We start from the raw sequence: 26,504 nt of genomic DNA, 5'->3' as shown, positions 1-26,504 counted from the left end.
TAATCTACTTTCTATTTCTATAAACTTTTCTTTTCTGGGCATTTCCTACAAATGGGATTATTCAATATACAGTCTTTTGTGTCTGGCTTCTGTCACTTAGCAAAATGTTTTTGAGGTTTATCCATGCTGTAGAATGTATCTCTCTTAAAAATATATAACAGCTGTTTTATAGTTACTATATATTCATATACCCTTGCTATATATCAGTATAACTATTAATAAATATTTAACTAGGTAGAAAATAAGACTACACACTATTCAAACTCATCTGTCTATAAGAAAGCCATTTTGGGTATTTATTACACATGGAACATGATGGCTGTTCTACAGATACTCACAGGCTATTGACAGTCAATTGACCAGTAAGAATGATTTTTAAAGTATAAAGTTTTACCAACAGAACTATATTTGGAAAATATAGCTACACCAATATTGATTTACTTTAATAGAATATAGCAATAAAAACAAAGGAACAAAACTGCTTCTAGGAGGACACATCATGTTCAGATTTGCATGAGTAACTTCAACGTCCTCCTGAAAATCTAATTAATTTTGTTGAACAAATGGAATACTTAACATCTGATATGTCTAAAAACCAGTTTAAAAGCTCCAAGGCTGCCATGGGTTTCAGGAAAACACCTGAAAGTCACAGAATGTTTATGTATATAAACAACTGTACTTACATATTATCCTCAAGTCTTTTCAAGGATTCCAAAACTAATGAATGAATACTGTCTGAGGAGCAGGGTCCAAAGCAATTTAGGGCTGAAATATATCTAATTTTCATAAGCCAGTCATTATGTAGCTTCCTTTTAACACTGAGAATTACAAGAAAAAAAGGGGGTTATGTTAGACTCACAAACACATCATGTGGAGTTTCTATTTGGTATTTCACTTTTACTTTAACCAAATCGCAGCTCTGAGCTGTGGTAAAGCCTGCATGTGTAACACTATCCTATGCATTATACTTTCAATTGTTTAACTATATGATCGTCATCATATTTTAAATGAAAAAATAAAAGTTTATCATCAGATTTTGAGCTATAGATTCATAATTAGAGGAATAATCTAGAAGAACCCCAGTCCAATATTGACATGATCATCCTTACCCTACTGAAAAAATCCTGATCATGCCAATGGAGAACTGTATTTTATATTGTTTTTTATCTTGTATGAGTCAACTCACTTTCATATTTCCCATGAATACATTCAAAACTGAAGAACTAGAAAGTTTATAATCCCAGATTACTGGTAAAGCTGAGGCTAGGACAGCCTTCAAAGTCTTTGTCAAAGGCTTGCTCATCAGTACACAGGACATTTGAGGGAGAGGTTTAGCACTAGAGGCCAAAACTGCCATAAAATTCTTCTTTTCTTAACCTGGAAGAAACCATCTTCATGGTATTTTATTTACTCATATTTTATAGTGTATTTGTTTCCTCACCCACAAACACTTATTGAGCACTTATTGTATCCCAGGTACCAAGGACATAAAGATGATTAAGGTAAAATCCTTATCACCAAGTTCCTTAGATTGTAGTTGAGAAATAGACATATTTATAACTCAAGGCAGGAAAGTTCAACAGTATTGGATTAAACAGAGTGGGAGTCGGGGGAGATTCCTTTTTTTCCATGCCAGATTGTGTTAAATTTTGAACTCTGGATACTGGTTAGTTCTTTCTTTAATTTCTACAATGTTTTGCTTCAACACTCAGTTTATATATACATACACTTTAGTCTCAAATAATTTGTCATGTATATAATGATCAGCTGCATGATTAAATCATCTACAGAAGAACCAGTATGAATTAGCATTCATTTAACTGTACTTACATTCCTCAAATTCCTCAGATTCCCCCAATGTCATTTCTAACATATCTGTCTAATGGAAGCAGAGATGGAAAACGGGCTATGGAATTTTCTGACAGGTGACACTCATCTCAGTAAAGAGAAGATTCATGTCTCAGCATCTATTCTAAGAGCCTATCATAATTGGAATAAAGTGCTTGATAGTAAATAGAGCAGCACATCACATACTGGGAAACTCCTCCATCAGAGTCTAATACTTTGGTGGAACTAAGTAATACTGCTAATATATGAAGGATGGAAAATGAAGCCATATAATTATTGTGTCATTCTTAGGGTTCCAGCAATGGGCTAGTCTTAATTCTGTTGTAGCAATAGATGTAATGAGCTTTTAATTGCATATTCTATCTCTGGAATAAAATATTTGCTATATTAATAACAAAATATAATCCTGTATTTTTCAAAGTTATTTTCTTATTCTAAAAGGAAAATTTTGTTTGTACAAAATTTAGAAAGTAGAAAACCATAGAGAAGAAAAGAAAAATCACTTCTCTGAAGTTCCAAAAAGAATCATTGTTAACATTTTGGGAAATTCACATTCAATATTTTTCTTTCTAAGTAGAAATATGCAGACATACAAATGGACACATATACATACTGACACATGTACATATATAAAACTGGATTCAATGTACATAAAAAAATAAAAAGTTTTTTACTTGATATTAACATTTTCCATATTATTAAATATCTTTCAAAATATAATTTAATGGAAATGCATGGCATTCTCTAATATGGTTATACTATGATTTACTGAATGCCCTTAATGCCTTAAATATTTTTTAGGACTCTGACAAAAATGCAATTTACATATAAATGCATTACACATGTATGGACATATTTATAAAATATGTAATTATATTTATAGAATTTATATTATATCACATGTTTATATAACACCTGAATTATTTATTTAAATGATTACTTATTTAAGTTAATTATTCCCCTATTGTTGGACACTAGATATTTTATTATTAGAAATAATGCTGTGATAATCATACTTATATTTTTAAACACATGGAGATCACAGGTCTCAATGTATAAATGTTTATTAAGACACATGATGCATCTGCCCAAATTGCTTTCCAGATGCGATTCAACTCATACTTTCACCACCAGCAGTATGTGAGAATGCCCATCTCACAGCATCATACCCATTTTTAATCTGTTCTAATTTTATGTGAGAAGTTGTATATGATTATAAGTTGTATTTCTTTGATTAATAAAAAGGTTGTATTTAGTATAAAACTTGTATTTCTGCTAATAAAAGTAATATATGCCTTACTCTAAGAACTTCAAAAACACTACAATTATAAAGCAGACAATAGAAATCACCCATAACCTCATCAGTTGGAAACTGTTCTTAGCATTCTTGCCTGATGATCAGTTTGAAATGTTTATTGACTGCTGTGTGGGCATGTGTGTGAATTATCTGTTCATTGTCTTTGTCAGTTTTTTTTTTTTTATTTTTTTTATTTTTTTATTTTTTGCGTTATGCGGGCCTCTCACTGTTGTGGCCTCTCCCCTTGCGGAGCGCAGGCTCCGGACGCACAGGCTCAGCGGCCATGGCTCACGGGCCTAGCCGCTCTGCGGCATGTGGGATCTTCCCGGACCGGGGCACGAACCCGTGTCCCCTGTATCGGCAGGCGGACTCTCAACCACTGCGCCACCAGGGAAGCCCTGTCAGTTTTTATCTTGAGAAATTATTGTTTTTTAATTGAATTCTAAAACCTATTAAAGATTATTAACCCACTGTCTGTCATATTTGTTATATATATTTATCCCAGTTTGTTATTTACTTTCAAAATGTTATCTTTTGATGTGTATAGTCAAATCTATCAAACTTTTTCTTTGAATTCTGTATCCATTGCTTTTATGTTTAGAATCGTCTTCCATATTTAAATACTAGTGAACAGCCATGTATGTCTTTTATATTTTATTCATGATTTAATTTTTCACCGAACTCTTTAATTCATTCAAGTACCTATAGATTTTCATTGTCAGTAGCACTTAAAATAGGAATTTCAGTTGCTAATTTTCCTGTCTGTCTCCCCTATTATACTGGAAGTTCCTTGAGGTAAAAAACATTTCTTTTTCAGCTCTGTATTTAAAATCTCTACCATGGGGTCTGGCATATTATTTTCACTACATAAATACTTGAACAATGTCTATATTAAAACAATTGGCCTATTCCCATAATACCCTTACCTTTTAAAGTTCTTTGAGTCTAACACCTGATTTTGTAAATTTTTTTTGGATTTTGCCTTCTTGAGACCAAAGTCATCACTATTTACTGTGAATTTGTTCACAAAACCACCATCGTCCCCCAAGAGGATGTCATCTCGGCAGAGCTGGTCAGGCAGAGACACTACACACACACAGAGGAGGCAATGATCCATACGTTTTATGACAAAATAGTTTTCCTAGAAACAGAACACTTTTAATAAGTTATTGTGTTGCTCTAAATATTAAATTTAACTATTACTCTTATTATTTGATAAGATTTTACTTTCTGATGTTTCTCATTTTAGGTATTCCCATTGTTAAAGGAACTTGAAAAAAACAAAGTTAACTAAGTAGAAGTTAACGAATTAACTTCTCACTGTGAGCCCAACATTGTGCTTTTGGGTGTTTTGTGGGGAAAAAGTGTGAGGTACCTGTCTCTAGCTCAATAAATAATGAGATTTTCTGATGTATTACTGTGAATATTCCTTTCTTGAATTTGTAAGGCAATATTAACCGGAAGCATTAAAAAATTCAGGTGTTAAAAGACCACTGAAATAAAAATGAATGATAAATAGGAAAATCTAATATCAAAGTCCCAATTACTTTACGAGGAGAAAAATATCCTAACATCTACATTTATCCAGAAATATTCAGCAAGCATTTATCAAGCTGACTCTATACTATTGAACTGAGTTCACTAAGCTATATGGCCATTGTTTTCCTGGAACTTAGTTTCTACCTAAGGAGAAGAAAAAAGTATTTAAAAATTTTTAAATTTGTTTTGTTTCCTATAGAATAAGTGAGACTTGAACATATTTAGAGTTTCATACAGTCTTTCAACAAATATTTATAGAGCACCTACAACATGGCAAGAACCATTCTAGGCATGGGCTTATGGTGATGAACAAAAGTTTCTGACTTTATGGAGCTACTGTCCTAGTCGGGGGAGACAGATGAATTAAACAGATAATTCCAGATAATGGGATGTGCACTTAAAATAATAAGCCAGAGAGCTGTGATAAAGAGTGACTTTAGAGGTCATTTTGGGTCCCAAGGTCAGGGAAGGTGACCTTGGATCTGGGACCTGAATTGGTTGAGAGGAAGATTCAGAAGAGGTTGAAAAGAAGGATCCTAGGAGAAGAGATTAATGTCAAAAAAGATAGAAAGGGAAAAGGCTATGGAGTCTTGTCCTGGACAAGGCAGGAGGGGATGGGGGGTGTCAGATACAGGGAATGTCAGATATTTTGTCTTTAGAGAGAGGAAGGAAGAAAGAAAGGAAGTAGTGTTGTATTGTTAGTTAAAACTGTAGGTGGAGGGCTAGAATTTGAAAGAGTACAAGCCTTTCAGACTCAGTATTCTCAGAAACAGGAAGAAGTTCATCTGTCAAAAGGGAAAGGGCTTGAGAAGAATAATGGAATTCTGGAATACTTGCCAGGAGTGGAAAAGTGAGTTGGCAAGAATAAGAAAGAGATTGATATATGCCACTGAGTGCTCAGGTGAGTCTGCAGACCCTGAATTTGTAGTGATGCCAAATAGTGTGGCTCTGAGTTTTTCTCTAGCAGTGCTTAGCCACTGCAAAGGAGCAAAGAAGGGCTATAGCATCTATCCGAGATTCAAGTTTTAAAGGACAGAGATTTAAGAGATGATCCATCCAGGGGGTAATGTGAGAAGGGAAAGAGGGAAGAAGCAGGGATACTGAAGAGTGGAAGAAGATGCTTTCAATGAACTGGAGGCTTCTATGAGATTGAAAAGCAAGAGTGAAAACAGGAGAGAACGGGAAGGAAAAGAAGTTGTAATCAAACTATACCATATGAGATAGTGACACATCACATAATAAAATACATTAAGCAAACAGCTGCCTTCTTTAAAATCATCTTGGTATCATTAGTTGGCCAATATTGTGGCCAAGAGTAGGAAGTTTACTATTTTACTGAGACTAGTATGGTACAGAGGAAGGTTAAATTATTTGTTAATCCTACATGTCCTTCAAAGTCAGCCTGCTTCCTGAGGGCGTTTTTTTAATAATCCCAATGCTTAGTGATCTCATCTCTCCCTGAGTACCTGTTCTTTCTTACTGTATAATTTGCTGTACCATTATATTATATATTATGTTTGTTTGTGAGAATCTTCAAGACTGAGTTTTGTTTGAGTGTAGGGAACATGTTCATTACTTCTATATGTCTACAGATGCTCAATAAATATTGTAAATTGGTTAAGTGGTAACATATCACTAACTGAGGGGATTAACATTAACATCTGCCCATTAGATTTTTTGCCAGGATTAGCCATTTGATTTTAATAGTTTTCTTGCCAAATGAAGCTGGACTGAAGAGAAAGGTTTTGAACTGGTTAACATGAGCATAACCAAAAAGATAATACGTGGATTCAGAGAAAGGTATAAAAGAAGAAAGGAACTAATCATTCCCTCTCAAAAACAAAACAAATTAAACATACACTAAATGGAAAGAGTGTTCCCTTTTAATTAAGACTCACAGAATATTGATGCTGGACTTGATTATCTTAGTTAAACCCCCTCATTTTATATATGAGGAAACTGATGTTCAATAGAGAAAGTGGGTTGCTCATTTCCTCCCAGTATGGAAAAGACAATCCAATTTCTTTGAGTATCTCTTGGCACAGTACCTAGCTGCTCCCTTGAGCTTTATAATCCCAGACAATAATGGTCCTTTCAGTAGTAGCAACAATTCATTTCAGCTGAGAGAGGTAATCACAACCTGTAATCCAGGAGGTATCCTGATAGAAAAGCATAGGATTGGCATGTTATGTTTTAGAGTATATTGTGTTTTGTTCTATCACACAATGGTGGCTACTAAAAGAGCAGATTACTTACATTAAAAGCCCCATTTTGCCCCCTTATTTGAAGAGGAGCCACACAATGTCTCTTCTTTGATGTCCTGAGAAGAGGCTCCCATCATTTTCCCTTTCACCCTCAGCCTGAGTTTCTCAGCACCATCATCTGGAGAATGGCACAGCTAGTGCCTGGTGCAGCTCCATGGAAGCACACAGCCACTGACCAAGCAGTCATCTTTATGCATTGTTCTTTTATATGAGAACACTTCTGCACAGGAACTCAGTGAGACTAGATTTAGGGCACTGATTAAGTGAGTTTTCTGGCCCTGTCCTCATGCTTAAATTTTTTAGCTGGAAAAAGACCTTGGTGGTCATCTGGTTAGTGATCAAGTTGAGGTCAGTGAGTCTGCCTTATGCTTTCCTAAAGTCACCAGATTGGCATGGCTAGGATCCGTAATATCTCTGACAACACACTACTTTATGAGAACAATGGCTCCCACTTGTGAGTGTCTCCTGTGCCAGAAACTGCTGCCTGTGTTTCAGGCATGCCCTTGAATCTTCTGTAAAACCCGTTAGGAATTTTAAGAAAGTTTAAGAAACGGAGGCTCAGAGACTCCTCTGCATGGCACCCTCAGTGCATTTCAGTGCATACAAGCAGGGTGAAAGTCAATCATTCTCCATCTCTCATAAAGCCACGGTGGGATTCTGAGAGCAATTCACCATAGCTTTACAATATCTGCCACAAGATTACTGTTCCAGTTAGCAATATGGATTAAATAAATTACAATATTGCACTCAAGTTTTTTATGCTGTTTTCAAGTTTAGAATAAAATGTTTTCAAATAATTTTCACTGGCTATTTCCTTGTTCTCACAACATGGGTTTTGTCTGTTTTTTACTTTCCTCAATAGTGAGCACTTAGAAAAACAGGCGAAGATTTTAAATTGAAGCTTCCAAGGAATAGTCACTTTCCAAGCAATTCTCTACAATCAACTTAACTCAGAAAGCAAGGTCTGTGTCCTCTTTGCTGTTGCTCAAGGTTTAGTTTGGATCCTAGTCAATAAAGATAAAGCTACAGTCTATGAAAACCCCTTATTTTCAGAGTGTATTCAAGCTCTTCATTGAGATTTTGATTAGTTATGGAGAAACCATCATCAATCAGTTTAACTTAATTAGGAACTTTTTAAAAGTACTTACTGTAACGTTGGTGCTGGTGTGAACTCTCATCTATAAGAAAAAGGAAGAGAATAATGATCCCCAGTGGGCACTACAATTAAAGATGAAAATGCCATCTCTAGAGCAACACGGTATCTCCTTGGTTAATCTCACTTGTCATTTCTACCTTCTGTTAGTCTCCTTGTTCCTTCTGCCTCTGAAAAATCTAGCTATGTAAAATAATGCACTGTTTGCTTTGGGCCAGTTTATGTTTCTGTGGCTTGTCTTTAAGCCTGGTCACTATGCTCTTGGGCTTAAATTTTATTAGTTATTTTGTTCCTTCTATTTGCACACTGCCTCACATTCTTTAGCTATTCAGAGCAACCTTTGATACCAAAAATTGGGACTGCAAAATAATACTAACAGCAATGGCAAGAACGGTAAACAGGTCAATAGGAAAATAGATTGATACAGAAAAAAAACTTTTCATTTGATTTATCTCTCAAGTTACTGAGATTTAAGAACATTCTATCCAGTGGGCTTTCTCTTTTATTCAATAAATATGTATTGAATGAATATCATATCCTAAGTACTATGCTGGTTGAGAATCATAGATTTATCCAAGCAGAGCTAGTATGGTTTCTGCTGCATCTGATACATAGGCATGATGCATAGACAAAACAAAAGAGAGGAAGGAAGGAAGAAAGGAGGGAGGAAGGAATCTAAGCTTTCAAATTACCTGGCTATTCTAAAGACTATTATCAATCCTTTCTGAGAAGCTGTTATTAGTAAATCCAACTGAGGAATCTTGACAATGCACTTAATCACATCCTGTCTTCTACTACCTGTCGATGGCACAACACTCATTTCAACTCCTAGCAGTAAAGATCCTAAAAGTCACTTGTTAGTTTTATTTAAAAAAAGAAAAAGGAAACAACCAACTTTTTGCTAGAAAGGCTTTAGTTACTTAAAAATTAAAGTGGAATAAAACCAAAAAATGAGCAACTATTGCTTTTTAATTATCCTTAGAGATAGTAATCTGATGTTATAGTGCTTTCCAACTAAACATGGTGCATGAATTCCCAGAGAAAATGTAAGATCATACCCCATCCCACCTCCATGTGCACATTTCAGAGAATGAGTTTTCCAAATGTCTTTTAGAATCATTTCTATTTTAAGATCTTCACATCTCAGGAGTTCTTTCTTTGAACTATCACCATGTGATTTACACAGAATAAAAACCTAATACTACCTCAGGCTTTCCAGTACAAAAGAATGAAACTACATTAATACTGTTATTAAGGCTTTTTTTTTTTTTTTTTTTTTTTACTTCATGCATTTTGAAAAAACCACTTTCAAGTTTCTTTGCCTATGTGCTGAATGATAAAGCCACACATATTGGGCCTCTTCCCAGGATGATTTAAATCAAGTTTTTATAATTGTAAACTCTTAGAGAGGAAAAGCAAGTGAACAAATCTCATACTCCAGTATTATCTCTCTAATTCATGCATTCTCAACAGAGAAATTATCGCTCCCAAGGGGGTACAAATTGGTTCTTGGGCAGAGGGTAGGGGGTGGCGGTGGTGTGTGAATGAGTTTTACTCTCTGTGTCAAAAGCTCAGATATACATACAGTACATAGGCAGATACACAGTATATCTGAGGTATTAAAATGTCTGGGGGTCAATGGGAAGGAGGTTGAGGGGATTTGGGATGAGATTAGACAAGAAGGTCCAAAAGACTCCTTGGAGGGGTCAATAATGAAAAAACAGGCACAGAATATTATCTTATTACAAGCCACCATCATTCTCTCTGCTTCAACTCCTTCCCCACTATAGACCACTTTTATCACAGAAACCAGAACATTTGAAGGGTAACTCAGGCCAGGCCTCTCTCCTCTCTGCAGCCTTCTCACAGCTTTCTGTCTCACTCAGAAGTCTTTAGCATGTCCACAAGTCCTTGGACATCTGTGCCCATGCCACTGTTGCCTCTCTAACCTCATCTTCTACTATTGTCTCCCTACCACTCCACTCCAGCATGAAGTGTGTGGTTTGCTCTCATATCTCCTTCAGGTTTTCCCCAACTACCCTATTTAAAATCTCTCCAAACCAGCTTCTTCCCACACTCCTGTTTTATTTTTCTCCACAGTCTGCTTACTTTATTATTTTTTCTGTAGCACTTAATTTACTTGTTTGATTTTTTTATTGTCTATCTCTCCCCATTAGAATGTAGACTCCATGACGTCAGGGATCTATGATTGTTTGTTCATTGCTGTGTCCCCAGCACTTAGAAAGTTACTTGGCCCACAAAGTAGACCTTAACAATTATTTGCTGAGCGAATAAACAAGTTACAGAACCCAAATGCTATCTATAAAGATGCTTTCGAAGTTCTAATTTAGGATGCCAGCAACATGTCTCCCTTACTCACTGGCCACTCTTCACTCAGTGATGACAGAAGCAGGGATAGCTCCCTTGCTTCTGTTCTTTGATGATAGTTCCCATGGAGGGGCCCAGAGGTTAGGCTCTGGTGAGGCCTATGGTTGGGCTAAGGAAGGGTCAAAAACAAGGGTGGGTTTTGCTCACCAAGGACTGGGGTCTTTTTTTTTTTTTTTTTCTTTTAAGGAACACCAGATTTGACCTAGACTATGCCCTTTATCTCAGAATTTGCTATGAAACCCTGGAGGACGGGGCAGATTCCAGAGTTTGCCTTTCCTCACCTTGGACTTCTCCCTCCCTGTAGGGAAGAAAGGAAAGAAAACCCAAGTTGTCAATAGTGGAGAGGGAAATGAGTTCCTGGGGTCCAGTTTCAAATTTTAAAACAAATGACATATGTAAACTGGAGACCTCTTAACCTGGGGTAACACTCCTCTGTGATTGGCCCAAATTCACAGTTTTAGAGGTGTAGGGTTAAACCTCCATAAGATAATTAAGGGTGAGAACATGGGAAAGAGTTCTAATAAGTGAAAACTTGAAAATTCAATTTTAAGAATATTTATTCTTAAAAATGTGATCCATTTGGTACCAAAGCATGCATTATTGAGGTCACATTGTGGGTTGAGAGCTTTAACTTGAGATCTGAACCTCTTCAGGAAAGTGGGAATTTCCCTCCCTAACATTCCTTACTTAATGTCTTTCAGAGCAATTATATTTCCAACTCAACTGCAAGTTTCTTCTGATATTACATTCGAAACTGTCACTCCCCTTTCTTGTTATAAAGTATTGATCAAGTAAATAAGATGAAAAATGGTTTAATTGAAATGTTATATTCCCAATATTTATTTTTGAGAAAATATTAAAACCCACATTAATCTGTTAGGGAAATTTAAATTATCACCTGAAATTACAACTCATTGTTTTCTAGAAACGAGGAAAACCAAATTTTCTTCATCCATTTGGGAAGTAAGAGAATCTTCTTCGGAGAAGTATCCAAAGATCTAAAATCTCAAACAACACATATAAACATGCACAATATCTCAGAAATGGCTGTAAAGTAAGAGATTTAATGTTGATTGAATTTGAAGTCTTAATTTGGATTAACAATCAACAGCTTGATTTATAAATATCAAGGGGTTCTGATATAAATATCAGAAGGCAGTTTAACGTATTCAACATACCACATGCTGCTGGTGCATGATTTTTGAGCAGTTATTGATTTTTCTTTCCAGTAGATAAACTGATGTACTGGGCTGGTGTCCTTGCTCAGACTGATAGTTTAATTAGGAGCTGGCACTTGTTTGGAAATCAAATCAACCTCCATCAGACAGGGTCTCAGCTGAGAATCCTGACAATGAATTTGGCCACTCTCAAATAACTATTCCTACCCATTTTCCATAAATCTTCCTGAACAAGATCTTTCATTCCTTTTTAGGGAGAATTTTGGAATTTTACTGTTCCAAATCCTATCCTCCAGGTGTTGCATGAAAATTAATTACTATGAAAGGATATCTTGAAGTAAAAAAGTGCATTTTATTTGTGAATAAATTGTCAGATTATGTAATTCCAAGGAATTTGAAAAATAAGATAGCTGTTTTTCAGTTGTCTATGAATAAGCAGAAATAAAGTTCTTAGAAGTTAATGACACACTGTATTTCTTGTAAACTTGAGACTAATTGGTGCTTGGTAGTGAATAAATAGAATGAGCTTCTGAAATTCAAGTGTGCATGTGAACCACTGGGATCCTACTAAAGTGCAGTTCTGACTAGTAGGCCTGAGAGTGTGCATTTCTAAGAAGCTCCCCATGAGGGACCACACTTTCCATATAAAGGACCTAGTGACTAAATGAGTCAATTGAAGATAAATCAAAATCAACTGTATATCAGTTTGTTTTAATAACATTTGTCTATTTTGATGCTAGATGATGGCTTAGCATTATGTGTTAACATGTTCTTTCATCAGTTGGTTTACAAATGTTACTACTTCCTCCTTTACATTCTCCCCCATCCAAACCTAACAACATAAACCAGGTGCCTTAATAATTTCCTACAGTTAGATTTCATTCTTTGGGAAGATCAAGATTATCAAAGACTCTCTTGTATTTTCCATTTTTCTTCCCACCAGTAAAAGCAGTATTCAATTAAAAGCTTAAGTAATTTATTATCTTCTCAGAAATTGCTGCTAATTTTCCATGAGTACAGAACCTCTGCATTTAGTGTCTAATTACCTCTGAAGGACTGAGAAAAGAGAAAGCAGAGAGCTTTCAATAGATCTCTGTTGGAACGGACAGGGATCTGTTGTCCCTGCAACTTCCTGTCATCACTCATTGATGCATTACCCAGTTAATAGAGGTGCATTGATCTGCAACTTAGCCCTTGTTGGGGCCCAGAGTAGGCCAACCCAAAATGTGCGCCAATGGCATATCGATTATTATGAATTAAAGTTACTTAAGAAACAGCCAACACAAGAAGGACACTCTGGGGCCTCCCTGGTGGCGCAGTGGTTGAGAGTCCGCCTGCCGATGCAGGGGATACGGGTTCGTGCCCCGGTCTGGGAGGATCCCATATGCCGCGGAGCGGCTGGGCCCGTGAGCCATGGCCTCTGGGCCTGCGCGTCCGGAGCCTGTGCTCCGCAACGGGAGAGGCCACAACAGTGAGAGGCCCGCATACCGCAAAAAGAAAAAAAAAAAAAAAAAAAAAAAAAAAGAAGGACACTCTGATCCTCCTGTCTCCCTGAAAGCAGGAAATAAAGCTTTTGTGTGAAAGGTACACTCCCTTTCACTTTCACATGAAAGGATGTACCAGCCTTCATCTAGAGGTAGAAGGGACACCCTTACTGCCAAAGAGAGAGAATTTGTGCCAAGAAGGGAGAAGCCTATATAAACAAAACTTGCTATTTCTTTAATTTACTACCCCAAGCCCAAACTCTGTTATATTCTTTACTAATGGGCACCCCACACCTAAATTTCCTTGTCCTCTCAAGTCCTCACAAATTTATTGTTTCTTTGTCTAAAAAGTACAAAAAGCTGCCTGCTTTGGCCACTTCTTAGATCCTATTTCTGTGGGACATCCATGTGCATAAATTAAAATTTGGGTTTTTTTTCTCATGTTAATCTGTCTTGTGTCAATTTTATTGTTAATCCAGTCACAAGAACTCAAGAGGAGTAGAGGGGGAAATTTCCCCCCTCCAACATTCTGTACCATTTAAAAAATAATGTTATTGAAGTATAGTTGATTTACAATGTTGTGTTAATTTCTGCTGTACAGCAAAATGACTCAGTTATACATATGTATTCTTTTTCATATTCTTTTCCATTCTGGTTTATCACAGAATATTGAATATAGTTCCCTGATATTCTGTATCATTTGAACCCACAATATGGCCTTATGGCAAGAGCATGCACTGTGGAATCAGACAATCCAGTGTTTGAGTTCAGGCTCTCCAACTGACTGGTACTTAGAACTTGGATAAATACATTTAGCTCCTTAAGTCTCAATTTTCTCATCAGCAGAATAAAAGGTCAAACTTCTGAGGGCTTTTTTTAAATGGTGGTTAAATGATGTAACATGTGTAGAGCATTTCACACTGTGTCTGGAATATAATAATTGTTTTTAAAATATTAGCTATAATTATCATTAGAAAGCCTAGATTAAGAAAGCCTCATGGAAGAGAGGAAAAAAATCATAAATTATATCAAGACCATAACCACTAATGAGAAAATTAGGCTCTCTCTGGAGATAGTACTTTAAAACTCTCAATCCACTTGGGAATGGAAACGTTTCTTCTAAAAGAAAAAGACTAGTCAGATGGGTACTGCAGTGAATTGATGTGTGTGGAATCTCACTGGGAAAGATTTATATGACTCCTCAGCCAGTCAGAACTAAGAGGGAAATTCAGCCTCTTGCCCTTCCTCATTTATCAGGTCTCTGCAGCCTTCACTTCCTTTCTTACTCAGTTTAGAATCTGTGGTCTGTCACTTCCATTCCACATTTCCACAACCCTCCATCCTTTTCTACCACTGCATTGGCCTGGCAGGAAACCCAACTCCTAGCTGGGTGCAAGGAAGCCAACTGCTTGTGCTCCTTGCACCCCAAATACTGTGGCTGATCACCCACAGAAAAAGTCTCCCAGCCCTATGGATGGGGCTATGAATCATTCATGAGCTCCAGCCTCCTGGGGCTTCAGTGCCGCCCAGCCATCATCCCATGCTTCCCTGGGTGATCTTGTATTACATTGTCCACAAAAGCAATGTCAAACCTTCTCCAGTCTTACCAAACATGTGCTCATTGTTACTCTTAGCAGCTGGCTTCATTTCCTACTTCAGATGATAGTAGAAGTCTCCAGACAAGAGCTTTCTTAGCATTTCCTGCCACCCTCTTCAAAAATTAACCTGGTTTTGGATTCCTTCTTTCTTCTCTTCTCCCTTTTAAAGGAAGATGTGTTTCTCCTTTCTTAGACTCATCCCTCCACGTATTCTTTGCAAATCGTCCCCTTTCATCTTCAGAGCTTGGCTCTTTTTTTCCCTCAGTATCTTCTATCTCTCCCTTTCTACTGCCTTGTTTTCAGCATGCTGGAATCTCTCCCATCTTAAAAACAAAAATACAGGGGCTTCCCTGGTGGCGCAGTGGTTGAGAATCTGCCTGCTAATGCAGGGGACACGGGTTCGAGCCCTGGTCTGGGGGGATCCCACATGCCGTGGAGCAACTAGGCCCGTGAGCCACAACTACTGAGCCTGTGCGTCTGGAGCCTGTGCTCCGCAACAAGAGAGGCCGCAATAGTGAGAGGCCTGCACACCGCGATGAAGAGTGGCCCCCCCTTGCCACAACTAGAGAAAGCCCTTGCACAGAAACAAAGACCCAACACAGCAAAAATAAATAAATAAATAAATTAATTAATAAACTCCTACCCCAAACATCTTCTTAAAAAAAAAATACAGCAAACCTTCCAAAGGTAATTATAATTATAGATCATAGTCCTTAGTCCTTTTCTTGCTTTTCTCTTCTCCAGCTTCCTACTCCCAATATTGCAACCTCCTTCCATTGCTCTTAAGTTTGGATTCCTCTTGTAGCTACATTTTGCTTTTTGCTGGTTGTAACAACAGACACACCTTTCTGATCTTTGAGAGTCTCCCCTCTGTATTAGTTTCCTATTGATGTGGAAGCAAATTACTACAAACAAAGTGTGTTAAAACAACACTCATGTATTAGCTCATAGTTCCACGGGTTAGAAGTCCAACATGGGTCTCACATGGCAAAATCAAAATGTCAGTAGAGATGCATTCTTTACTAAAGGCTTGGGGTAGAGTCTGCTTCTAAGCTCATTCATGTGTTTGCCCCGAGGTCCTCATTTCCTTGCTGGCTGTCAGATGGGGCTGCCCTTACCTTTTAGAGGCCTCTCTTCAGTCCTACTACATGGGCCCCTGCATCTCAGCACAAGCAATGGTACTTAAATTCTCCACATTTAGAATCTTCTTCTGCCTTCTTCTCTTTTTAAGGACTTATGTGATTACATTGGGCCCACCCAGATAATCCAGGACAATCTCCTTATCTTAAGGTAATTAATTAGTCATCTTAATTGCATCTGCAAAGTCCCTTCACAGCAGTACCTAAATTACTTTGATATTTGATTGGATAACCTGGGGACAGGAATCTTGGGGCGGGTAGCTGAGGTGGGGGACACCTTTTTTGCATTCTGCCTATCACATCCTCCTTTTATAAATGCATTTCAGTACAGTAAGTTATTTGTGCAAAATACAACAAAAACACCAATATTAGCAGCCAATTTAACCTCAGATAATAGTGTGAGAGCATTTTCAGATAATAATGTGAAATGACAAAGGGAATTAATATTTCTGTGTTAATGTCCTCTTTGCAAGTTCAAAATTGTCCACTGGGCACCTTTGCTGCCTTCCCAGATGGCACATCAGCCGTGCAATCTGTCATACATGTGGTTTACAGTCACATCTATGATAGGTGCCATCCTGTACAACATCTGCTCTTATGAAAATCATACATTTTGCTATTTTTAAGCTTATAGCGACACAATACTACAATGCTTACCATAAACAATTTCCAAAGAACACTAAAAACATCAAATTACTAAAATTTATTGAGGAAAAATTTAAGAGACTTTATACCAGATAAACTCCTTCTGAAGAAACAGCTAAAGTTATTACATTTTGAAAGGAAATGTTTCAAATAATGTTTTTAAAGAGGAGACAATATCTCCTTTCTTGTGATGGGCTATAGCCTCATGGATCTCAAATTTCTCTTTCAGCAGTTTAAATTTCAGTCTAGTAATTGTGACATGCTTAGAGTATTTTATGACTATTAATGATGCTTTAGAGTATTAATTTTCTTTTAACTCTGTTATTTAAAGGGCTTGCTCCATGCATTAAGTAATCCATCTTTTTAGCTACACTTTTTTTTTTTTTAGGATTACATAAGGAACACATGTTCAATGTAGAATATTTGGAGAAAATAAAAAGCAGAGGAAAATAAAAATCAGTAGGCAACTCATTTTTTAACCTATCTTGGAGCATTCTTTTCACATTTTTGAAGTCAGCAAATAGTTTCAGATTTATAGTAGTTCATTTTAAATTCACTTTGGGGGAACACACTTATAGGCATCCCAGATGGTGCTATATGGCTCTTCTGTGAATCAACTGGGTGTGCTCCTGGAAGGAACATGTTTATGAATTGCCCACTAGAAATTTAGACTGACACACTATTGTAGGATAAGAAGATTGTATCAATACCAGAATCTTCTACTGACTGGCTTTACAAATTTAAGACAATCACATTTCTTTAGATCTCTTTACATCTAATTTCTCTCACTATAAATTAAAGGGGCAGGTTCAGATGATACTTTAGTTGAGTTCTAAGGTTTCATTATTCTATAAATATCAGTTTTTTCAAGTACATTTGCATCTAAAACCTAGGAAAAGAAAGTATACCTTTTTGTGTCATTGCTACAACAAGGAGATTTATATCCACAATCAGGTTTGTATGTTTGTGCCAGACTTCAAAAGAATAAACCTAGTTTGTATTACCTGATAAGATTGACTGGCTTGGGGAGGGTGGGAGGGAGGGAGACGCAGGAGGGAAGGGATGTGGGAACAGATGTATATGTATGACTGATTCACTTTGTTATAAAGCAGAAACTAATTTTTTTTTAAAGTAAAAAAAAAAAAAGATTGACTGGCTGATGAAAAAGACTAATTTCATTTCCTACCAAAATGAAATTAGTCTTCCAGCATTGAATTTCCATTTTATGGATGACAGATCTGAAGCCCAGAAAGGCTAGGTCACATGGCTTGAAATAGAAATGCCTCTTAGGAGCACTGGCACAGATAGTTTGTGAGGAAAATGACAGAAAAATAAAAAAAGAAACTTCCTGCACCATTTTTTCAAAGTTATTCTTCATATAAATACAGTGTGCCAGAGGCTGGTCACAAATTTTTCTAAAACTTGCATATAATTTATAGGAACCCAAGGGATGTAACAGGATAATGTAATTTGCAATTGCTATATAGAGAGGGAGAAAATCTCAACTCCAAGACCGAAACCAATTTTTTTGTGTGGCTTTAGACAAGTCAGTTAACCTTTCTGTGCTTCATTTTCTTCCTCTTTATTATTGCAATAATATTATCCTCCATAATCTACATCATGCGGCTGTTGTGAAGATTAAATGAGAACATGCATGGTAGGTTTCTGAAAAAAAAGTAAGTTGATCATTATGTTCTAGCTGAAAAGGGAAAGAGATGGAGAAAAAGAAGGAATGGGTGAGGGGGAGACTGAGGCTCAATTTCCTCATCTACACAATGAAAAGTCTGAATTTAGTTTTTTTTGTTGTTGTTTTTTGTTTTTTGGGGGGGTTTTGTTTTGTTTTTTTGCAAGGACAAGAAAGTGCTTTATTTATTTACAATAACAACAAAAATCTGTAACATAATTATCTTTCCTCGAAACAGATATCCATACAAAATACACAGAGGCCAAATTTTCAGCTGATGTAGAATTCATGTAAAAATGAACTATACTGTGTCTCATTTGTTGTCATTATGGGACATTTTTAGAGCATTGATTTCCTGAATCTAAGTGTGTAATATAATATAAACAGACTTATGTAACTTCCTGAAAGACATAAATTATTGATATTGACATGAATTATTTGTTATACACTCATTTTTGCATTCTTAGTGGTCTGAAACTATTGCATTAGAAATTCAAGCACACAAACCATGGAAGGAAGGAAGGAAGGAAGGAAGGAAGGAAGGAAGGAAGGAAGGAAGGAAGGAAGGGAGGGAGGGAGGGAGTTAAAAAGGAAGGGAGAAAGAAAGAAGAGAAAAAGGAAAAAAAAAACCTCATAAGCTCAGCAATCAGAATTCATTCTCTTTGACATATGGAACTTGTACCCCAGTAACCCCTTTTCATGTCTATCATGACCTAATTTAGATGTTTTCATATATATTTTGCTTTCAATTTTCTCTTTCGATGTCATAATCAAGTACAGATCTAAGTAAAAGACATACTTTTACTTTTCATTTCTTGCAAAAAAGAACATGCTTCAGAAACATACTCCACAGTAGAATCTTCATGCTCGTCTACAGGTGTCCAAGGCTTTGTTATTGCTCACCAGAAGTTTGTTAGAGTTTTTCAGTTAACATAAGCAGCCTAAAATATTTATAAGAATTATCAAAAATACAAGGTTGTATTGAAATTCAATTACTGGTGTGCTGGGCTATGTATTATTTAGCTGTATTAATTCCAAAAATCAGTTTTATTGTAATTCTATTAATTTTTTTCTTCCAGTTTTAGAGATATAATTGATATACAGCACTGTATAAGTTTAAGGTGTACAGCATAATGATTTGACTTACATGCATCATGGAATTATGACCTAAATACGTTTAGTGAGCATCCGTCATCTCATGGATATAAAATTAAAGTAGAAAAAATATTTTTCCTTGTGACAAGAACTCTTAGGGTTTACTCTCTTAACAACTTTCATATGTAACCTACAGCAGTGTTAATTATATTTATCGTGTTGTACATTACATCCCTAATACTTCTTCATCTTATAACTGGAAGTTTGTATCCTTTGACCACTTTCAGCCAATTCTCCCTACTCCCACCCCACACCTCAGTAAACACAAATCTGATATCTTTTTCTATGAGTTCTGTTTTTTTTTTTTTGAAGTATAAATGACCTACAACACTATGTTAGTTCCTGGTACACAACATAGAAATTCAGTGTTTCTACACATTTCAAAACAATAACCGTGATAATCTATTTGTCATCTGCAACCATACAAGGATATTATATAATTATGACTATATTCCCCACACTGTATAATTCATACCTGTGGTTCACTTATTTCATAACTGGAATTTTGTATCTCTTCATTTCCCTCACCTATTTCTCACCTCCCCTCACAGCCCTCCCCTCTGGAAACCACATGTTTTTTCTCTGTATCTATGATTCAGTTTCTATTTAGTTATATTTGTTCATTTGTTGAGTTTTTTCATTCCGCATATAAGTGAAATTGTACAGTATTTGTCCTTCTGTATCCTGAAGAATGTTCCATGTACACTTGAAAAGAATGTGTATTCTTAATGTAAAATAGATAAGCAATGAGGACCTACTGTATAGCACAGAGAACTATATTCAATATCTTCTAATAACCTAAAATGGAAAAGAATCTGAAAGAATATATATATATATATATATATATATATATATATATATATATATATATATATATATGTGAATCACTTTGCTGTACACCTGAAACATTGTAAATCAACTATACTTCAATTTAAAAAATAAAATAGAAAATCCAAAGCTGAGACCCAGGAGCTGTGAGAACAAAGAAGAGAAAGGGAAACCTCTCCCAGCAGCCTCAGAAGCAGCGGATTAAAGCTCCACAATCAACTTGATGTACCCTGCATCTGTGGAATACATGAATAGACAACACATCATCCCAAATTGAGGAGCCCCGAGTCAGTGCTGTGCCTCTGAGGTGGGAGAGCCAACTTCAGGACACTGGTCCACAAGAGACCTCCCAGCTCCACATAATATCAAACGGCAAAAATCTTCCAGAGATCTCCATCTCAACACCAGCACCCAGCTTCACTCAACGACCAGCAAGCTACAGTGCTGGACACCCTAAGCCAAACAACTAGCAAGGCAGGAACACAACACCACCCATTAGCAGAGAGGTGGCCTAAAATCATAAAAAGTCTGCAGACACCCCAAAACACACCACCAGACGTGGACCTGCCCACCAGAAAGACAAGATCCAGCCTCATCCACCAGAACACAGGCACTAGTCCCCTCCAACAGGAAGCTTACACAACCCACTAAACCAACCTTAGCCACTGGGGACAGACACCAAAAACAACGGGAACTACGAACCTGCAGCCTGCAAAAAGGAGACCCCAAACACAGTAAGATAAGCAAAATGAGAAGACAGAAAAACACACAGCAGGAGAAGGAGCAAGATAAAAACCCACCAGACCTAACAAATGAAGAGGTAATAGGCAGTCTACCTGAAAAAGAATTCAGAATAATGATGGTAAAGATGATCCAAGATTCTATTTCCCAGATCCAAAATCTTGGAAATAGAATAGACAAAATGCAAGAAACAGTTAACAAGGACCTAGAAGAACTAAAGATGAATCAAGCATCGATTAAAAACACAATACATGAAATAAAACATACTCTAGATGGGATCAATAGCAGAATAACTGAGGCAGAAGAACGGATAAGTGAGGTGGAAGATAAAATAGTGGAAATAACTGCTGCAGAGCAAAATAAAGAAAAAAGAATGAAAAGAACAGAGGACAGTCTCAGAGACCTCTGGGACAACATTAAACGCACCAACATTCGAATTATAGGGGTTCCAGAAGAAGAAGAGAAAAAGAAAGGGACTGAGAAAATATTTGAAGAGATTCTAGTTGAAAACTTCCCTAATATGGGAAAGGAAATAGTTAATCAAGTCCAGGAGGCACAGAGAGTCCCATACAGAATAAATCCAAGGAGAAATACGCCAAGACACATATTAATCAAACTGTCAAAAATTAAACACAAAGAAATCATATTAAAAGCAGCAAGGCAAAAACAACAAATAACACACAAGGGAATCCCCATCAGGATAACAGCTGATCTCTCAGCAGAAACTCTACAAGCCAGAAGGGAGTGGCAGGACATAATTAAAGTGATGAAGGAGAAAAACCTGCAACCAAGATTACTCTACCCAGCAAGGATCTCATTCAGATTTGATGGAGAAATTTAAACGTTTACAGACAAGCAAAAGCTGAGAGAGTTCAGAACCACCAAACCAGCTTTACAACAAATGCTAAAGGAACTTCTCTAGGCAAGAAACACAACAGAAGTAAAAGACCTACAATAACGAACCCAAAACAATTAAGAAAATGGGAATAGGAACATACATATCGATAATTACCTTAAATGTAAATGGACTAAATGCTCCCACCAAAAGATACAGATTGGCTGAATGGATACAAAAACAAGACCCATATATATGCTGTCTACAAGAGACCCACTTCACACCTAGAGACACATACAGACTGAAAGTAAGGGGATGGAAAAAGATATTCCATGCAAATGGAAACCAAAAGAAAGCTGGAGTAGCAATTCTCATATCAGACAAAATAGACTTTAAAATAAAGACTACTAGAAGAGACAAAGAAGGACACTACCTAATGATCAAGGGATCGATCCAAGAAGAAGATATAACAATTATAAATATTTATGCACCAAACATAGGAGCACCTCAATACATAAGGCAAATACTAACAGCCATAAAAGGAGAAATCGACAGTACACAATCATAGTAGGGGACTTTAACACCCCACTTTCACCAATGGACAGATCATCCAAAATGAAAATAAATAAGGAAACACAAGCTTTAAATGATACATTAAACAAGATGGACTTAATTGATATTTATAGGACATTCCATCCAAAAACAACAGAATACACATTTTTCTCAAGTGCTCATGGAACATTCTCCAGGATAGATCATATCTTGGGTCACAAATCAAGCCTTGGTAAATTTAAGAAAATTGAAATTGTATCAAGTATCTTTTCCGACCACAATGCTATGAGACTAGATATCAATTACAGGAAAAGAGCTGTAAAAAATACAAACACATGGAGGCTAAACAATACACTACTTAATAACGAAGTGATCACTGAAGAAATCAAAGAGGAAATTTAAAAATACCTAGAAACAAATGACAATGGAGACACGACGACCCAAAACCTATGGGATGCAGCAAAAGCAGTTCTAAGAGGGAAGTTTATAGCAATACAATCCCACCTTAAGAAACAGGAAACATCTCGAATAAACAACCTAACCTTGCACCTAAAGCAATTAGAGAAAGAAGAACAAAAATATCCCAAAGTTAGCAGAAGGAAAGAAATCATAAAAATCAGATCAGAAATAAATGAAAAAGAAATGAAGGAAACGATAGCAAAGATCAATAAAACTAAAAGCTGGTTCTTTGAGAAGATAAACAAAATTGATAAACCATTAGCCAGACTCATCAAGAAAAAAAGGGAGAAGACTCAAATCAATAGAATTAGAAATGAAAAAGGAGAAGTAACAACTGACACTGCAGAAATACAAAAGATCATGAGAGATTACTATAAGCAACTCTATGCCAATAAAATGGACAACCTGGAAGAAATGGACCAATTCTTAGAAATGCACAACCTGCCAAGACTGAATCATGAAGAAATAGAAAATATGAACAGACCAATCACAAGCACTGAAATTGAAACTGTGGTAAAAAACCTTCCAACAAACAAAAGCCCAGGACCAGATGGCTTCACAGGTGAATTCTATCAAGCATTTAGAGAAGAGCTAACACCTATCCTTCTGAAACTCTTCCAAAATATATCAGAGGGAGGAACACTCCCAAACTCATTCTACGAGGCCACCATCACCTTGATACCAAAACCAGGCAAGGATGTCACAAAGAAAGAAAACTACAGGCCAATATCACTGATGAACATAGATGCAAAAATCCTCAACAAAATACTAGCAAACAGAATCCAACAGCACATTAAAAAGATCATACACCATGATCAAGTGGGGTTTATTCCAGGAATGCAAGGATTCTTCAATATACGCAAATCAATCAACGTGATACACCATATTAACAAATTGAAGGAGAAAAACCATATGATCATCTCAATAGATGCAGAGAAAGCTTTCGACAAAATTCAACACCCATTTATGATAAAAACCCTGCAGAAAGTAGGCATAGAGGGAACTTTCCTCAACATAATAAAGGCCATATATGACAAACCCACAGCCAGCATCGTCCTCAATGGTGAAAAACTGAAACCATTTCCACTAAGATCAGGAACAAGACAAGGTTGCCCACTCTCACCACTCTTATTCAACCTAGTTTTGGAAGTTTTAGCCACAGCAATCAGAGAAGAAAAGGAAATAAAAGGAATCCAAATTGGAAAAGAAGAAGTAAAGCTGTCACTGTTTGCAGATGACATGATACTATACATAGAGAATCCTAAAGATGCTACCAGAAAACTACTAGAGCTAATCAATGAATTTGGTAAAGTTGCAGGATACAAAATTAATGCACAGAAATCTCTGGCATTCCTATATACTAATGATGAAAAATCTGAAAGTGAAATCAAGGAAACACTCCCATTTACCATTGCAACAAAAAGAATAAAATATCTAGGAATAAACCTACCTAAGGAGACAAAAGACCTGTATGCAGAAAATTATAAGACACTGATGAAAGAAATTAAAGATGATACAAATAGATGGAGAGATGTACCATGTTCTTGGATTGGAAGAATCAACATTGTGAAAATGACTCTACTACCCAAAGCAATCTACAGATTCAATGCAATCCCTATCAAACTACAACTGGCATTTTTCACCGAACTAGAACCAAAAATTTCACAATTTGTATGGAAACACAAAAGACCCCGAATAGCCAAAGCAATCTTGAGAACGAAAAATGGAGCTGGATGAATCAGGCTCCCTGACTTCAGACTATACTACAAAGCTACAGTAATCAAGACAGTATGGTACTGGCACAAAAACAGAAAGATAGATCAATGGAACAGGATAGAAAGCCCAGAGTTAAACCCACGGACATATGGTCACCTTATCTTTGATAAAGGAGGCAGGAATGTACAGTGGAGAAAGGACAGTCTCTTCAATAAGTGGTGCTGGGAAAACTGGATAGGGACATGTAAAATTATGAGATTAGATCACTCCCTAACACCATACACAAAAATAAGCTCAAAATGGATTAAAGACCTAAATGTAAGGCCAGACACTATCAAACTCTTAGAGGAAAACATAGGCAGAACACTCTATGACGTAAATCACAGCAAGATCCTTTTTGACCCACCTCCTAGAGAAATGGAAATAAAGACAAAAATAAACACATGGGACCTAATGAGACTTAAAAGCTTTTGCACAGCAAAGGAAACCATAAACAAGACCAAAAGACAACCCTCAGAATGGGAGAAAATATTTGCAAATGAAGCAACTGACAAGGGATTAATCTCCGAAATTTATAAGCAGCTCATGCAGCTCAATAACAAAAAAACAAACAACCCAATCCAAAAATGGGCAGAAGACCTAAATAGACATTTCTCCACAGAAGATATACAGACTGCCAACAAACACATGAAAGGATGCTCAACATCTTTACTCATTAGAGAAATGCAAATCAAAACTACAATGAGATATCATCTCACACCAGTCAGAATGGCCATCATCAAAAACTCTAGAAACAATAAATGCTGGAGAGGGTGTGGAAAAAAGGGAACCCTCTTGCACTGCTGATGGGAATGTGAATTGGTACAGCCGCTATGGAGAACGGTATGGAGGTTCCTTAAAAAACTACAAATAGAACTACCATATGACCCAGCAATCCCACTACTGGGCATATACCCTGAGAAAACCATAATTCAAAAAGAGACATGTACCAAAATGTTCATAGCAGCCCTATTTACAATAGCCCGGAGATGGAAACAACCTAAGTGTCCATCATTGGATGAATGGATAAAGAAGATGTGGCACATATATACAATGGAATATTACTCAGCCATAAAAAGAAATGAAATTGAGCTATTTGTAATGAGGTGGATAGACCTAGAGTCTGTCATACAGAGTGAAGTAAGTCAGAAAGAGAAAGACAAATACTGTATGCTAACACATATATATGGAATTTAAGAAAAAAAAATGTCATGAAGAACATAGGGGTAAGACAGGAATAAAGACACAGACCTACTAGAGAATGGACTTGAGGATATGGGGAGGGGGAAGGGTAAGCTGTGACAAAGTGAAAGAGCGGCATGGACATATATACACTACCAAACGTAAGGTAGATAGCTAGTGGGAAGCAGCTGCATAGCACAGGGAGATCAGCTCGGTGCTTTGTGACCGCCTGGAGGGGTGGGATAGGGAGGGTGGGAGGGAGACGCAAAAGGGAGGGGATATGGAAACATATGTATATGTATAACTGATTAAATTTGTTATAAAGCAAAAAATTAAAAAAAATAAAAATTAAAAAAAAATAAATAAATAAAAAAATAAAATAAAAAAATAAAAAATAAAATAAAAAGTTGCAAAAATTTTTAAAAAGAATGTGTATTCTGCTGCCTTTGTATGGAATGTTATATATAGACCTATTAAGTTTATCTGGTCTAATGTGTCATTTAAGACCAATGTTTCCTTACTGACTTTCTGTCTGGATGATCTGTCCATTATTGTAAGTGGGGTGTTAAAAGTCTCCTACTATTATTGTGTTACTGTCAATTTCTCCCTATATGTCTGTTAATCTTTGCTTTATGTATTTAGGTGCTCCTATGTTGGTTATGTATATATTTACAACTGCTATAACTTCTTGTATTTATCCCTTGATCATTATGTAATGACCTTCTTTGTCTCTTGTTACAGTTTTGTCTTAAAGTCTGTTTTGTCTAAGTATTTCTGTAC

The 26,504-nt window shown here is 36.5% G+C and overlaps 1 protein-coding gene across 1 annotated transcript in view; it reads right to left on the bottom strand.

The window, feature by feature from the left end:
• Nucleotides 1-26,504, bottom strand: part of WDR64 (WD repeat domain 64) — a gene marked incomplete at both ends in the record, with an annotated part of 83,013 nt that overhangs the window by 41,693 nt on the left and 14,816 nt on the right. Inside the window, 9 exon segments of the mRNA XM_081257762.1 lie at nucleotides 684-818; nucleotides 4,072-4,286; nucleotides 6,736-6,795; nucleotides 6,799-6,843; nucleotides 8,097-8,126; nucleotides 8,794-8,802; nucleotides 8,805-8,899; nucleotides 11,388-11,400; nucleotides 11,404-11,487. Of these exon segments, the coding sequence (XP_081113888.1) occupies nucleotides 684-818; nucleotides 4,072-4,286; nucleotides 6,736-6,795; nucleotides 6,799-6,843; nucleotides 8,097-8,126; nucleotides 8,794-8,802; nucleotides 8,805-8,899; nucleotides 11,388-11,400; nucleotides 11,404-11,487 (686 nt within the window).

The sequence above is a fragment of the Mesoplodon bidens genome, assembly GCF_964165515.1.
Source record: "Mesoplodon bidens genome assembly, chromosome: 2".
Taxonomy (NCBI): Eukaryota; Metazoa; Chordata; class Mammalia; order Artiodactyla; family Ziphiidae; genus Mesoplodon; species Mesoplodon bidens.
This window is presented reverse-complemented; position numbering and strand designations above follow the sequence as displayed.